Source organism: Pseudopodoces humilis, chromosome 3, assembly GCF_049639895.1.
Source record: "Pseudopodoces humilis isolate 2021_Gansu_Grassland_sample_001 chromosome 3, ASM4963989v1, whole genome shotgun sequence".
NCBI classification, from domain to species: domain Eukaryota; kingdom Metazoa; phylum Chordata; class Aves; order Passeriformes; family Paridae; genus Pseudopodoces; species Pseudopodoces humilis.
In genome coordinates, this window is record NC_142202.1 from 14,022,200 (window position 1) to 14,035,859 (window position 13,660).

General features: G+C 38.8%; 1 protein-coding gene across 2 annotated transcripts in view; it reads left to right on the forward strand.

Annotated features, from left to right (window-relative positions):
* Window positions 1-13,660, forward strand: part of FSHR (follicle stimulating hormone receptor) — a 78,602-nt gene that overhangs the window by 22,869 nt on the left and 42,073 nt on the right. Inside the window, exon 2 of one of the 2 annotated variants that reach the window (XM_005523257.3) lies at window positions 6,191-6,262. The exons of the other annotated variant lie outside the window; for it this stretch is intronic. Within the exon in view, the coding sequence (XP_005523314.2) occupies window positions 6,191-6,262 (72 nt within the window). The remainder of the gene's footprint in view (window positions 1-6,190; window positions 6,263-13,660) is intronic. 2 annotated transcript variants of the gene reach the window in all.

Sequence of the window (13,660 nt, forward strand, 5' to 3'; positions counted from 1 at the left end):
CTTTACATCACTCCCAGACCTGAAGAGATTCCCAAGTGGCCTTCCTGAAAGGACTTGTTCCTTCCCAGATCAATCTGTCTTCTTCATAAAATGTGCATTGCCTAGATTTTCCTTGGAATACTCACCTTTACCAGCTTTTATTATCCCACAAGAGGAATAGACCAGCTGCACTGTCTAGATAACTTCTTTCTCAAGCATTTAAAAGGGATGAGCAGCTGACTTAAGCACATTAGGTGGATGCAGTGATCAGATGCTTCAATCCAGATTGTGCATGTTAGCAAGGGATTACGCTCTTTCTCTCATAAATCCATTTACATGTGTGTGAAGTAGGGCCTCTCAGACACACAAATCCATGGATCATGTCTCAGCTGAACAAATGAATTGCAAAACTCTTCCTCCATTATTCAAGTGTGCCTGCCCTATCGGGGTCCACTCTTTGAAATGAACCTGTAGTTACATGAATAGGTATTATTAGAAAAATATTCCGCTTGGCTTTGGTTTTCTCTTAAAATAATGCCATATCTCTCTGAAAAGACAAGCCAGCAGGATGATGGGAGATGTGTTTTATCACTGCCTGTGTCATTCCTCATGGCCCTGCTTTACTCAGCTTTACAAAGTCCCTACTTCAGGATCCCATGGAATTGAGGTGACTAATACAAATCTTTCCCCATTCTTAAATTAAAGCCTCATGAGTGTTGAAAATAGCTTAGCAGCATGATATGAACAAACTCTAAAGACTTTAAAACCAAAAAGCAAATAAACCCAAGCTTTTTGCATTTAGCTTGATGGTTTTTGAAGCCTGATGTTTCAGCATCCAACTTATGACTTTTGTGCTCCTCTCTGCCTGCTGTTAGGAAAGGAAAAATATAGCTTTGTCTGAAAGCACCTACAACCTACCTAATAGATACCAGAGATTTTCCAGCTAGGTAACTGAGTAGGAGAAATAATTTAATGTTCACATATATCTACATATGCCCCTTCCCTGTGAGATATTCACTAAAACCAGTCCCTAGCCACAGTGAAGTCATATGGCAGTGTGGACCCATTTCAGTGAGCTGGAGGCTTACAAATGTTCTTCATAAATTTAAATTAAATCACATTTAGCTCTAAGGAATCTCATGATTCATTCTAGTGAGAATTAGGACAGAAGTTTAGGGCCAAAGTGACAGAGATCAATTGATTTACACCATCTGGGATGTGGTCTGCAGTATATATTTGTCTCCTATTACAGCATGAAAAGCAAAATACTCCTTCAGTGTTGTATTGACTAATCAAGCAAAAACAGAAAAAAAAAACCCCACCAGGATGCAGGATCTTGTTGATTTGTTCATTTAATCAAGAGCACATTAAATAGGTCATAGAATCATTTTGTCTTCCCCTGATGTAAAGCAAAAATTCTTCTGTTGCTTGTGCTGGAACCTTCAGCACATCTCCAAAGCAAGAAGCAAAAACAAGGAAACAACAAAGAAACAACCAAAAAGAATTACAGAGAGTAAATTAAATTTCACTGTAAATCTTTGTTTGACAAAATGCACATTTCTGCAAAGGATTAGAAGGTGATAGCATCAGTCTTTTAGCTCAGAGATTAAAGTAAAAATGTTCTTCAAAATCCTATCACATTTATTTCTTTGGAACCAAAGTTGGTGATTTAGCATTATGGTCACTGAATCTTTTTGGCTTTTTATTTTATTTTCCTTTGGTCTTTAAGTTATAAAGTTTATAGTATCTGCTTGATATAGTTCATTTTAACGTCAAGAATTTGCAATTTACATGAGGCAGGGAAGATAATTCTACAATGCACACACTTTTCTGATTAACTGTGTGTGACTTAAGTAGATGTAAGAAATGAGTTTTAAAGAGTGTTTTGAAAGACCTAAATTCAGCCAGGCTTTATGATGCAGAAATTATTTTATTTTCTTTAACCAGTCTCATTTCGGATAATCAGTGCAGTTCTTTGTTGTGCAAGGTTATTGCCTGTGGCAGGGGGAGGTCCTTGCCAAGGAAGGAGGCTGGGAGGAGGGGATACAAAAAGCAGTGTGGAAGTGAGTTCTGGTGGAAAATTTATGCCAAAGAGCACTTTAATAATTGTTCAAGAAAAACTTTTGGGACCAGCGTCTGAGAATTCATTTGATGAAAATGTAAAATACACCATTCTGAACACAAATGGCTAACCTCACAAACACAGTGTGGTTACATGGGCTTCACCCGTTTCCTTTGTATTTTTTTTCAGAGACAATTAGCAGAAATGACCTGTATAGGTCCATTTTTTTTATCTTTTATTTTAACAAGTCTTTTTAATCACCCATACCTTGAGCATCAGATATTTGAATAATGACATCCAGTCCTCCATCCTTTTGCAATGAGGTCAATCTCCTTTCTATCACTGGAATCACGTGAGGTTGGATGAGAGAACGTTACTTTTTCTGAAGATTTTTTTTTTCATGTCTTATGCTCTGCCTGTCTGAACTAATTCAGCCAAAGAAGACTCTATTTTAAGAAAAGATCAATAAATCTCTTCATCACTGGAAATGTTAGAGGGTTATTCAGGGACATTTTAGCAGTAGCTGCTAATTTCTGTTCTTTGCATCATGTCCTCTGTAGGCTTTGAGATTAATTTGTTGCTGTGATATTTCTGTGACACTGGACACAGCCATACAGAAACAAGATGCATTTGTATTGTTTGTTCTTCATAGTGGTATAAAGTGCAAGTCACCTGTGTCAGTGGCTTCATATTAACTGTGTTAAACATCAGATTTAGATGTCCCTATATAAATAAACAAATCTGTAGGAGGAGTTCTGTCCTCATCCTGACACGTTTGCCTTTAAGCAGCAACATTTTCAGTAGCTTCATAATAAAGGAGTTTACTCACACCCATTCATGAGACAAATGAAAATGCTATAATAAAGAGACATATAAAATAATTAAAAATGAAAAATGGAAAAAAAGCTGGGGGAATTTTGCATGTTCAGTCCAGAGAAATGTAGAAAGTATGAGTGTGATTGTAAAACTGGAGGAGGACAGCTTCAGTTCCTACCAATAAATTCCTCCAGAATTATTTTCAATGGATATTTAAGTCAGGATTTAGAAACCTCTCCTGGATATCAGGGAATGTATTGAAGTAACGGGCCAGACCTAAATCTATCCTTTTACACAGTGAATAACAATAGTTAATATTGCCATTTTTCTATTCCCAGCTGCATGTACTGCCTCCGCACAATAACCGAGGATGGCTATGATGTGACCATCTGGGGCTTCTCTCCTTTTTCCTTGTTTCCTGCTGTGTCATTTGTTAAGTTCTTGGTAATTCCAACCCTGGAGTCCTTTCTAGGACTTTCTCCTGTCTTGTGTTGGGCACCTGATTCTGGGTTTTCAATTCCACACCTCACATTGAATTTTTAAGCCTTTCAGTGCTTTCCTTGCTTGTGCCTAAGTGCCAACATAAATTTTTAGGACCAAATACTACATATTTCTCTTAAGTACACATTTTTTAAAGGAAGCTTTTCTTTACTTGCTCTCTTGACATGAAACATGCTTCAGCAAAGGTGGGCTGTATTCATTTATTTGACCCTGAAATAGCACCAGAAACAAAACCTAGGAAATGCTTTCCATTTATTTTCTCCATGCACCTCCAAAATAATTGGTACTGAACAGCCAGTGTCTCATGTTAAGTACAGATTGATTCTTGGAGACTAATTGGTGAGATTTATTGACAGTAGAGAATTTGGCTGGTTATAATAGATTCTGTTCATTATACAGTTGATAATTCAATGAGTAGCTGATTCTAATTTTCACTGTTAGTTATGCCTTTAAGTCTGACTTTCTATAGCTCACTCAGAGATGTTTAAAAACAATTAACCTTAATTTTTTTTAAGTGGAATATGAGATTTCAGCTATTAAACTTCAATTCTGTTTTAACTGCTTCAGGGCATTAGACCCATGGATCCTGCATTATTAACATGGGATATCAGGATCTTCAACAAAGAAACTCCAGGTCTGATTTTTAGTTCTATGCAGAAGTGGCTTTTCTCATATCAGTAACCCCTTCCATGAATGAGGTTCCCTTCTTTTCATTAGTTTCTGTATCAGACTGTAATTTCTTGTTGTTGTGAAGCATGGCATAGGCCAGTGTTTAATTAAAAATTGCTAATGTCCCGATGACCTGCGCCTGCAGAGAGAGGATTCGTTTTAGCACATTGCCATAAAAAAAAATGGTAGGTGGCTTTTCAGACAAAGCCCTTTTTCTAGGGCTCAGAAATTAGGCGTGCATTTCTACAAAGCAGAGTTTGAGAGAGATTTCAAAGCAGATCAAAGTTAAAGGGTTTCCTGATGGTTCAGCTTTGTAGCACTAAGCCTGCTGGGTGTTCTGCAAGGATCCATTGTACCCATCCACTCTGAAAGCACAGCCACAGCTTTGCATGCATTACAGCAGCCCTGTTTTCAGTCGGGTTTTACAAATTGCCTAATCCAGGTTAGGCCTTCTCTGGAAGCTCTTTTATCCTTCTAACATTTGCATAATGATCTCAATACTGTAATTCTTGTGTGACAGTGTGTTGAAGCTCTTTCTGATTTACATTAATGATAGTAAAGAATAATGAAAAACCAAATTGACTTCATCGTCTTTCACGACTGAGAATATCATAAATTTCAATGTTTAAAAAAAGTGTGGGACCAAGTTCACTCCTGGTGTAATCACTATGACATCTCTAGAACTAGGTGAGCTGTGCATTGACTTTTTCCTGCTTAAGTAAATATTAACTCATGAGGGGGTAGATTCTATTAAAAACCTACAATTAAAAAATGTGAACTTGTCACGTTGGTACTGTGACAGAATAATAGTCTTTTCCCCAAAATTTTTGATTAAAACGTAATAATCTCCCATGAAAATTCTCAGCTAATCATCTGAAATAAAACATAGATGAGAATTGCATGAATACTTTATGTGAATGCTAAGGAAATAAGTCTCTAGTTTTGAGGCATTATGTTAAAATTTGCAGAACTGCACAGCAGGCTGAGTTCCCATTTCTGTCCTCCTGCAAACCTTACAATGAGACAGAATATGGGCTGAAAGGTGATCCTAAACAGACATACAAAACCAGTTCTGAGATGGTGAAAATTAGGGGTGTCTGGCAGATATGTTCAATGAAAAAGAGACTTCCATGGTAATGTGGAAGAATATTCATTTCTGTTTCCAAGGAAAAATAGACTAAGAAACTGAATCACAGGGTGTGATGTATGTATGTAACAGGTTCATGTATGTAAAATGGGTGAGTGTTTTTTTTAAAAAAAGAAAAAAACATCTTTTAACAACTGTCTCTCAATGCAATCAATATTATCTGATGTCTTGTGATGAGCAGGTCATGTTAACATATGCATTTGTTCATGCTAGCTTCTTATCAATGATTAAATGTGTGAAAGAAAACAATCATGCAGATATTTTCTCCTAGGAGTGGTAGAAACCCTATATACAATTTGCTGACTGCCATCAGAAGTTTTCTAGTCCTTTTTGTTTATTGCAGTTAAATGAGATGACTCCAGGTTAACAAAAAGGCTTATATGGTATTTCAAAAGGGTTTTCTTCATAAAGCATATTCTGTGACCTTTAAAAATGAGAAAAATGTTGTCCTGGTGCATGCGTGATCCAGTATTCCAAAGTCCCAATTTGGAGCACATTATGAACTAATTAGAAGAGAGACTGTGAGAAGCCATAAAGTTATTAAAGTTGCAATGATGGGAGACAGTAGCTGACTCCTTAAATTAGCTGTGCAACAGGTTAAGGAATTTTCCTGCATGAGCATGGATGGACCACTTTACAGGCTTGAGTAAGCACCTTATCCCAGTCTGGCTCCACAGGGGTGCTTCATCCTGTGCTTGAGCATCACTCAGAAGAGCAGCTGAGATGACAAAGATGCTGTTCCCTCTCAGCAGACAGAGAAGCTGCAAGTCTGGATTTCTTCCTGAAGCAAACAAGGAAATGGCACCTACTGATGGAAGCTTTTTCCCCTGAGGAGAATGCTGTCATTTCCCCAATGCTGTGCTGTAATTTTGGATATTACAGCTGTACTTAGATGCCAAAACCTTCAGCCCAGAGCCCATCGTTGTGCCTGTGAGAAAGGCCTCTCCTGTGCTGGCAAGGCTGCGCAGTCCTGTGCTGTGAATAGTAAATAATCACCCCATTTTCTCTATTTTCAGGAGATTTGTCCTCACCAAGATGAGAGTCATTCCCAAAGGAGCTTTTGCAGGACTTGTTGACCTAGAGAAAATGTACGTATTGTGTCAATATTTACTAGGAATCAACTATTTTACTCTAAGCAGCACTTTCTGATTGCAGCTCCTTTTACAGCCTGTGAGCAAGTCCCTATCACTGAGCTTCATATACTTTTATCTTTCTATTTAAAGAAAAAATTGAATGCTTTTTTATTGACACCTTCCAGAACAATGTTGTCATAAATGTATTTTAATATCAGCAATCGGGCAGCCTTCAGACAAAGGGCTGCTTGAGCACAGAATGTCATTGCAGTTAATAAATACAGTGCCATAGCAGAGGAAGCTGATTATTTTGTGAGTTTTGGAATGAAACAATGGAAAGATTAGGGAGGAAAGATCTGTTAATAATAGGTCAGCTAATTCTCTTTTCAGTAATGAGTAAATAGGATTGTTTTGTGCATGTTCAGAGGCAGCTGGCAGAATGTGTGAGAGAAGTTTCTTACAGGTCGTAGATCCAAAAAGCTTCATACACAAAGAGTAAAAGCAGCTCATTTGTGTGAATTTTAGTGATCAGCCTGGAGATACAATTATGAGCACCTTTCATGAACAGATGTATCTTACATTCATTAGTATGCTATTGTGGAGATATTGCAGCTCCACCACTAGAAGGGAAAACCCTTAGTAACGTGTTTCCTACTTCTCTTTAACAACAGAAAATCTATAGCTGGTGCTAGCATCAGAAATTATAACCCTCACTGTCCAACCTGAAATATTCTGCCTGATGTATGATTTTTATGAAATATTTCATCTATGGGCAAATCACATTTTGCTTAGAAACAGAGCAGCACTTGCACCCTGACAGGAGAGGATCACAAACAGGCTGTTCGCCCAAGAGCAGTCTGAGTGGCAGTGGAGAAATGTACTTAAAATGCAGTACCTTTTTCAGTGCTGTGTGTGTAATGGCAAAACTCCAAAGCCCCTTTCTCTGCATCATTTCTACCCTTCTCTCTTGAACTCTCACATGAATAAGGGATTTAGCAAGAAGGTGGTGAGGGTTTGTTTTAGCCCAGTCCTTATGGAAAATCATTGAGTACTTTGGACTGTGAAGTGGGTTGCAAAGTGCACTTTGAACTGCTTCTGTTATCTTTAATTACTCAGAAACCATATGTCAGATGTGTATGAAGGCATTGAATGGGATGTTTCTAAGTGGTGATTTATTGTTAACCAAAAGAATTATAAATGGAAATGGGCTCACTTTGAAAATACATCCATCTACTAATAGTACATGGAGGAGAAATGGGGACAGTCAGTTTATAGTTTTCAAGGAAAACATCCTTGAAAATAAAAAAATGATAAATATGTAAATGAGACCAATCAACATCAACAAAACTGTGGTATTTGCAGATGATATAGCAAACAGATAAAATTTGAAATAGCTCACAAATCCTAAGCCTAACCCATAAAACATTCATCAGAAATATTCATGATAATGTAGGGACAAAAAAAGTGGGTAATCAAATAATAGATTTGCATATAAAAACACAGCCTTTGTGTGAAAGCCTCTTTACTCTTGCAAGATCATGCACAGAAAGAAAGTTTAAGCAAACTGTAGCCTATTTAAAGAAAACAGCTATTAATAATGTGATATCTCCATATGGTAAAATGTGGATGGCCTGATGGATACAAATGAGACACTTCAATGTAGTTTATGTGTGTGCTCCCCTAGAATGGAGTAGGCTAAAAACGAAGAGTGACAATATTTCCTGAATGTGTTGCTGAAGAAAAACAGTATCTTCTGCAGTCCAGCATAGCTGTACTCGTGATTTTCATCACTAATGCACCATTCCTAAGTGTGTTTCTGAGAACAGGGTAGGTGTAAAAGCCCAGAATTTGGAGGGAAATGGTGGTCTTTGGAATCATCCACAGGGGATGAGGCAGTTGATTACAAGTTGGAAATGTGATGGTCAGAGGCTGTCCTGGGCATAGCAGACTTTGTCCTGTTTAGGACACTGGTTCAGAGAGTCCTTTGGGAAAGAGTCCTTAATAAGATAGAAGTTCAGAAAGGCTGGACATTCTTCATGAAGGAGATCTTAAAGGCACCAAAGCAGTGTCCTTAGGTGCTGAAAGATGAACTGTCTCAGAAGAAGACCAACCTGGCTAACACGGAGCTTTCATAGGAGCCCAGGGAAAAAAATAGAGTTTACGACCTTTGGAAAGGTCAGGCAACTCAGAAAGAATACAAAGATGTCATTAGGTCATGTAGAGAGAAAATTAGAAAGATAAAAACTCAGTTAGAATTCAATCTAGCCACTGCTGTGAGAGGTAATAAAAGGGGTTTTATTCATATATTAGAGACAAAAGGACCAAGGAAAATCTCATTCCTTTAGTGGACCCAGGGGGAAACATTGGCACCAAGGATGAGGAAAGCACTGAGTTACTTAATGCTTTCTTTGCCTCAGCCTTTAAGAGAAAGACTGCTTATCTTCAGAAAATCTCCTGAAAAGAGGTTGTAGCCAGGTGGGGCTTGGCCTCTTCTCCCCAGCAAATGGACAAGAAGAAATGGCCTCAAGTTGTGCCAGGGGAGGTCAAGGTTGGACCAGGGAGAATGTCAGAATTTCCAGAACGGGTTTTAAGGCATTGGAACAGGCTGCCCATGGAAGTGGTGGAGTCACCACCCCTGAAGGTGTCCAAGAAACAGCTGGACATCACAGGTTTACTTGACATGGTGGTGTTTGGTCTAAGGTTGGACTTGATGATTTTGGAGGTCTCAGTGATCCTTGAGGGACTCTTCTAACCCAGAATATTCTGTGAAATATCTGTCTTTTCCAACCTTAATGATTCTAGGTTGAATGAGGGATGAGTCCTCCCTAAGAATCCTAGCTCTGTTTCCCTTCAAAGTGAATGAAGGCTTTTGAATTTTCTGACTTTCAAAGAAAAATAATTCCTTGATACTTTCCTGCTTTTGCTATGCATTTTAGTATTTTCCCAAACATTTAAACTGCTGAGACCTTTAAATAGATGTATTTTGCCTGAAAATATCAAATACTTTTCAGTCAGAATATCCAGGCAAGGTCTCATTTGTTTTCTATTTGGACTGTCCAAGGACTTTCCAGAATGGACACTAATGACTGTGATTCATAATGGAAAATCTAGTTGACTTGGAAATGTTGGTATGGAGGTGTTGATCTGACCTACCTGGTGAAGCTCCAGTTTTAGTTACCAAGACCAAATCTTTTGGGTTTCATCTGATTTTTTTTTTTTTCTCTTTCTTAGAGAGTGAGAGCCCATTTGAGCAATTTTCTAGTTTGTCATTATCTTCTCAATCATCTGAATTCCTTCAGTTGCTGACAAAGCATGAAATGACCGTTCTGCAGACTGTCATGTGGTGCAGCAACTTTCCTGTTCTGGGAGAAGGATCTTTTCTTCTTAAATAAAGTGTTAATAGTTATGAAATAAGCTTATGGGCTCTAATTATCAGAGACTTCTCTTACTAAATATGCAACTTAAATTTTCCTACATAAAACTCTTTCAGAATCCCACAGGTCTGAGGTTGCCATTTTGTTGCTGCAGCTCTCTAACTTCTGCACAACTCTGGCTTCATGTTAATTTATCAAATAAGTGTTCAGGAAAGCAGATTGGTTGTTTTTGCTACATGTTTAGTCTACTCCTACGTATTAGTCAACTGGAACGTGGCAGTTCTTCTGGACTTCTGTTTAACCAACTTGTTTACACTCCTAGAACTAATTAACCCTCCAGTTACTAAATTAAAAAGCAGTCCCATGCAGGCACAAACCTGGCAAAATCAATCTGACATGCTCTGCAGCAGCTATGTCATCTTCAACCTGCACAGAAAGAGCTTAATTTGGAGTAGAGACAGTCAAAAGCAAAGCTAAGTCTCTTTTTTTCTGATGCTGAGTTTTCTGGTGTTACTACGAGGAGGTAAAGTAGATTTGTGAATCTTGATCTAACACGGCCTGATTTGGGCATCATATTTATAGGAAAATTGGTCTGATTGTGTTAGCCTGTGCAAGCAAAAGATGCTTCATGTCTGTACCCTGAGGCACAATCCCCTTTAAAATTCATCATCAGTTATTTGCTCTTTTTGAAGGGTTTAAGGTAAAACATAATGCTTTGGTTCATCATTTGCTCTCAAACCCAACCTGTGTGTAGCCTAAGGAAACTCAGCTGTGAGGATGAAGTACTTCTTGAACTAGAAGATGTCACAGAGGAAAAAAAAAAACACCATTACTGGCTCTGTTTTTATTTTGGAGGTATTTTATATTTTATAATTCTTTAAGAGATGCTGGAAAAAAACATATTTTAAGAGCATGGACTGTGGTATGGATAATAGAACTTGATGAGCTAAACCCTTAATGAGCTCTGGAGATCACAGAAAGCTGAAGCTTTTAGGTTTAGGTTAGCTGACACTCCTGGAAACAGCTTTTCTGTCCAAGGAAGATAGCAGCCATGTACTGCTTCCTCACAAATTTGTAGAGGAAAAGTAGCCCTGAATCATGAATTTACTCAACTACTTAATGCATTCAAGATTTTCTGGTTTTCTCTTTGCTGAGACTGTGGATCCAGTCACAGAACCTAAGGACAAATGCTGCTGCTCTGTGACCTAATACACAAGCACTAGTTTATTTCATAAACAACAACCAACCTGATAGATGATGCTAAAATCTCTCCTGTTTGCCCCTGTAGGCTAAAAGTCAAGTCACAATTTCCTTTGACTCAATTAGATCACACTGAGTTACCTTTTATGTTTTATCCAAACTCAGAGGAGTTGTTTGCCGACAACAAAGACCAGAAGACAGAACTTTGAATCAAAGGTTGTCTCTCTCTCTCTGTGGTTGGGGAAGGACCAGAACTCTTGGCTTGATTTTAAGTCTCAGCTAGAAGCTTTGGCAGAATGAGAAGACTTCAGTTTCTTTAGCAAGCTATGACAACCTGGCAAATTGATGAATTCACCATCCAGACCTTCTTCAGCAGTAGCCTTGGCTGCTTGGGCTACCAAGTGGCTAACCCATCCCATGTGCTCCTAAAATCAGCTTCATTAAGCTCCTGCAGGTGACTCTGTGACACCTCTCAGCGTAGAGCCCAAAGACATGGGAGGGAAGGGGGGGAGGCAGGAATCACAGGATCACCTAAGGACGAACAGTCTGTCTTCTGCTACCAAGAAAGCTGTTCAGCATTTCACAGCTTCTCCAGTTTTTCTTGTATTGTGTGGTGCCTCATTTGATATGCAAAAGGCTGGGCTAAAATAAGTTCATTAAAGCTATTTTGAGAAAATGGGTATGATTCAGTGTAGCCAAATCATTTGGAAATTGTACCTAGGCAGGAGTTGCTTTCTACCTTTCATTGCATCATTTGGATTACCTGCTATTTATTTTTTTTCAAGCGGAAAAATATGTATTTTTAGGATCTGCTGTGATATATAAGTTAAATAGTGCATGCTTATAAAAGTATTTATTTGCATCCCTAAGGTGAAAGTGGTACACAGACCATTCTGTGTACCAAAACACATACTGAATAAGGTAAAAGTCATCCTTTGGTAGTAAATACTCCAGGGTATATTCTCAAGGTGCAACTCTATGGATATTAAATTCTCATTTACATTATAGGAACTTTTGTGTAACTTTCTGCATCTTAAGGGCAGGCTGTGAAAATAAGTATGCTACTTAATGCATTTAAATTAGTGTGCATTTTCTCTCAGGGAACAGAGGACTACTGTTCAAAAACATGAAGACAAGTAACCAACATAGGCAAAGAAATTCAAGATTCAGGCTGTTACCCCAAAGAATAAATGTTTGAATGGGGCCATTACTGTGTCGTGGGGTTTTCCCTGTAGCTCTGGACAAGTCAGCAGGCTGGTGGTCAGGCAGGGAGCAATCAGGGGAGGCTTCCTGGCTCCTGCAGCTGGACTTGCAAGTCCCAGATGCCCCCACCCCAGCTGACAGTCTGTGTTTGATGGTGATCAGAGGGTTGGAGCAGGGTTTTTTCTCAGTGGAGGGGTTGGTGGCACCTCAGACCTCAAAATCATGTAAGAAAGCTTGTCCTCTGCCAGACGTGCACGTCACAGCCTGACAGCAGCCAGGGTGTGTCAGTCCTCTTTTGCCCCCCTGCCCTTTGAGAAGGGTTCCCATGGATGGGATGTGAAAGGCAAGCAGCCACAGGGGCTTCTCCAGGGGTCCTGTATCCCATGGTGCTGGGGGAGCCGGGCAGAGCAGCGCCTTGTGCCGCTCTCCGTATGGCCGCGAGCTGCCAGGGCGCTTCTCCTTCTCGGGCAGTGATGTTGCTTCAGGTAACCCTCCTGCAGCCTGTGGAAACATCAGCCCCTGGGTAGCACACTTCTGTGCTGGGTGTGAAAATATAGGAAGCCTGGGTGTTCTAAATTCAGTTTGCTTCATGACAGTAGCAGCTATGCCTTGCGTTCTAAAGACAATAAGCAGTGAACGAAGACTGGGTGGCTTTATTGTCATCTATAAACCTTTTGCTGCATCATCACTTGGTATTCTGCTTTTCCCTGCCAAAGCTTATCCGTGGAAGAGATCTTCCACTTGCAGTTACTGTTGTCATCCCTTGCACAATTAAAAAAACCGGAGGAGAAATTTATAATCCATGTCAGTTACTCACTGCCCATGTCAAAGAGCAGAGATTTAATTACAGTTTTGCTACATTTCAGGGAAAGAAAATCTGATCTCAGTCTTTTGCTAATGCTTGGGTGAAACAAAATTACAAATAAAGTAAAACCCTTAGAAGAAGAAGCTAGGAAATGTAAAATCAATTAGTAGTGTCCATATCAACATTTTCTAAATTTTCTATTCAAAAAGTCCCAGAAAAACATGCTAATATTTGCATATTTTAATTGAAACACATCGGAGCACAAGAAAGAAGTATTTCATAATTCTTTTTATGTGGTTTAATATCTTGATGCTTGCTTTCTTTGATAAAATAAATTTAGAAAGAAAATGCATTTTGTCATTACTTGCTTTTGTTGAGCAAGAATGAGATTTGTGGTAATGAACTGTTAGCAGAACCTTTATTTGTTAACTGCATCCGTGTGAAGCCAGCATTAAAGACTGAAGTATTTAATGGGAGAATCATCCTGCACATCATTTCAGGTCCCTGTTTTACAGCTGTCTAGACAGAGAGAGAGAAAAAAAAAAGGGAACCAACTTGTCTGAATGTATGCTAAATGCTTTAATGCCTCTCCCCAGTGACATACTGTTCAGATTACCTGAATTCATAAAACATGAAACGTGGGCAAATGCTTGTGTGAGTTCCCACTTGTGTGAGTTCTATTTTAAGAGGAAACTTTGATCCAGTGTTTTCTGCCCTCCTCCATGCTAACCAAAACAGATAAAACTAAGTGCATGCTAAATTAAGATAGTCTTTTTGCATATATAAATGTAGGCTTTCAAGTAGCCTCATTCATCCAAAATGAGATTTGAG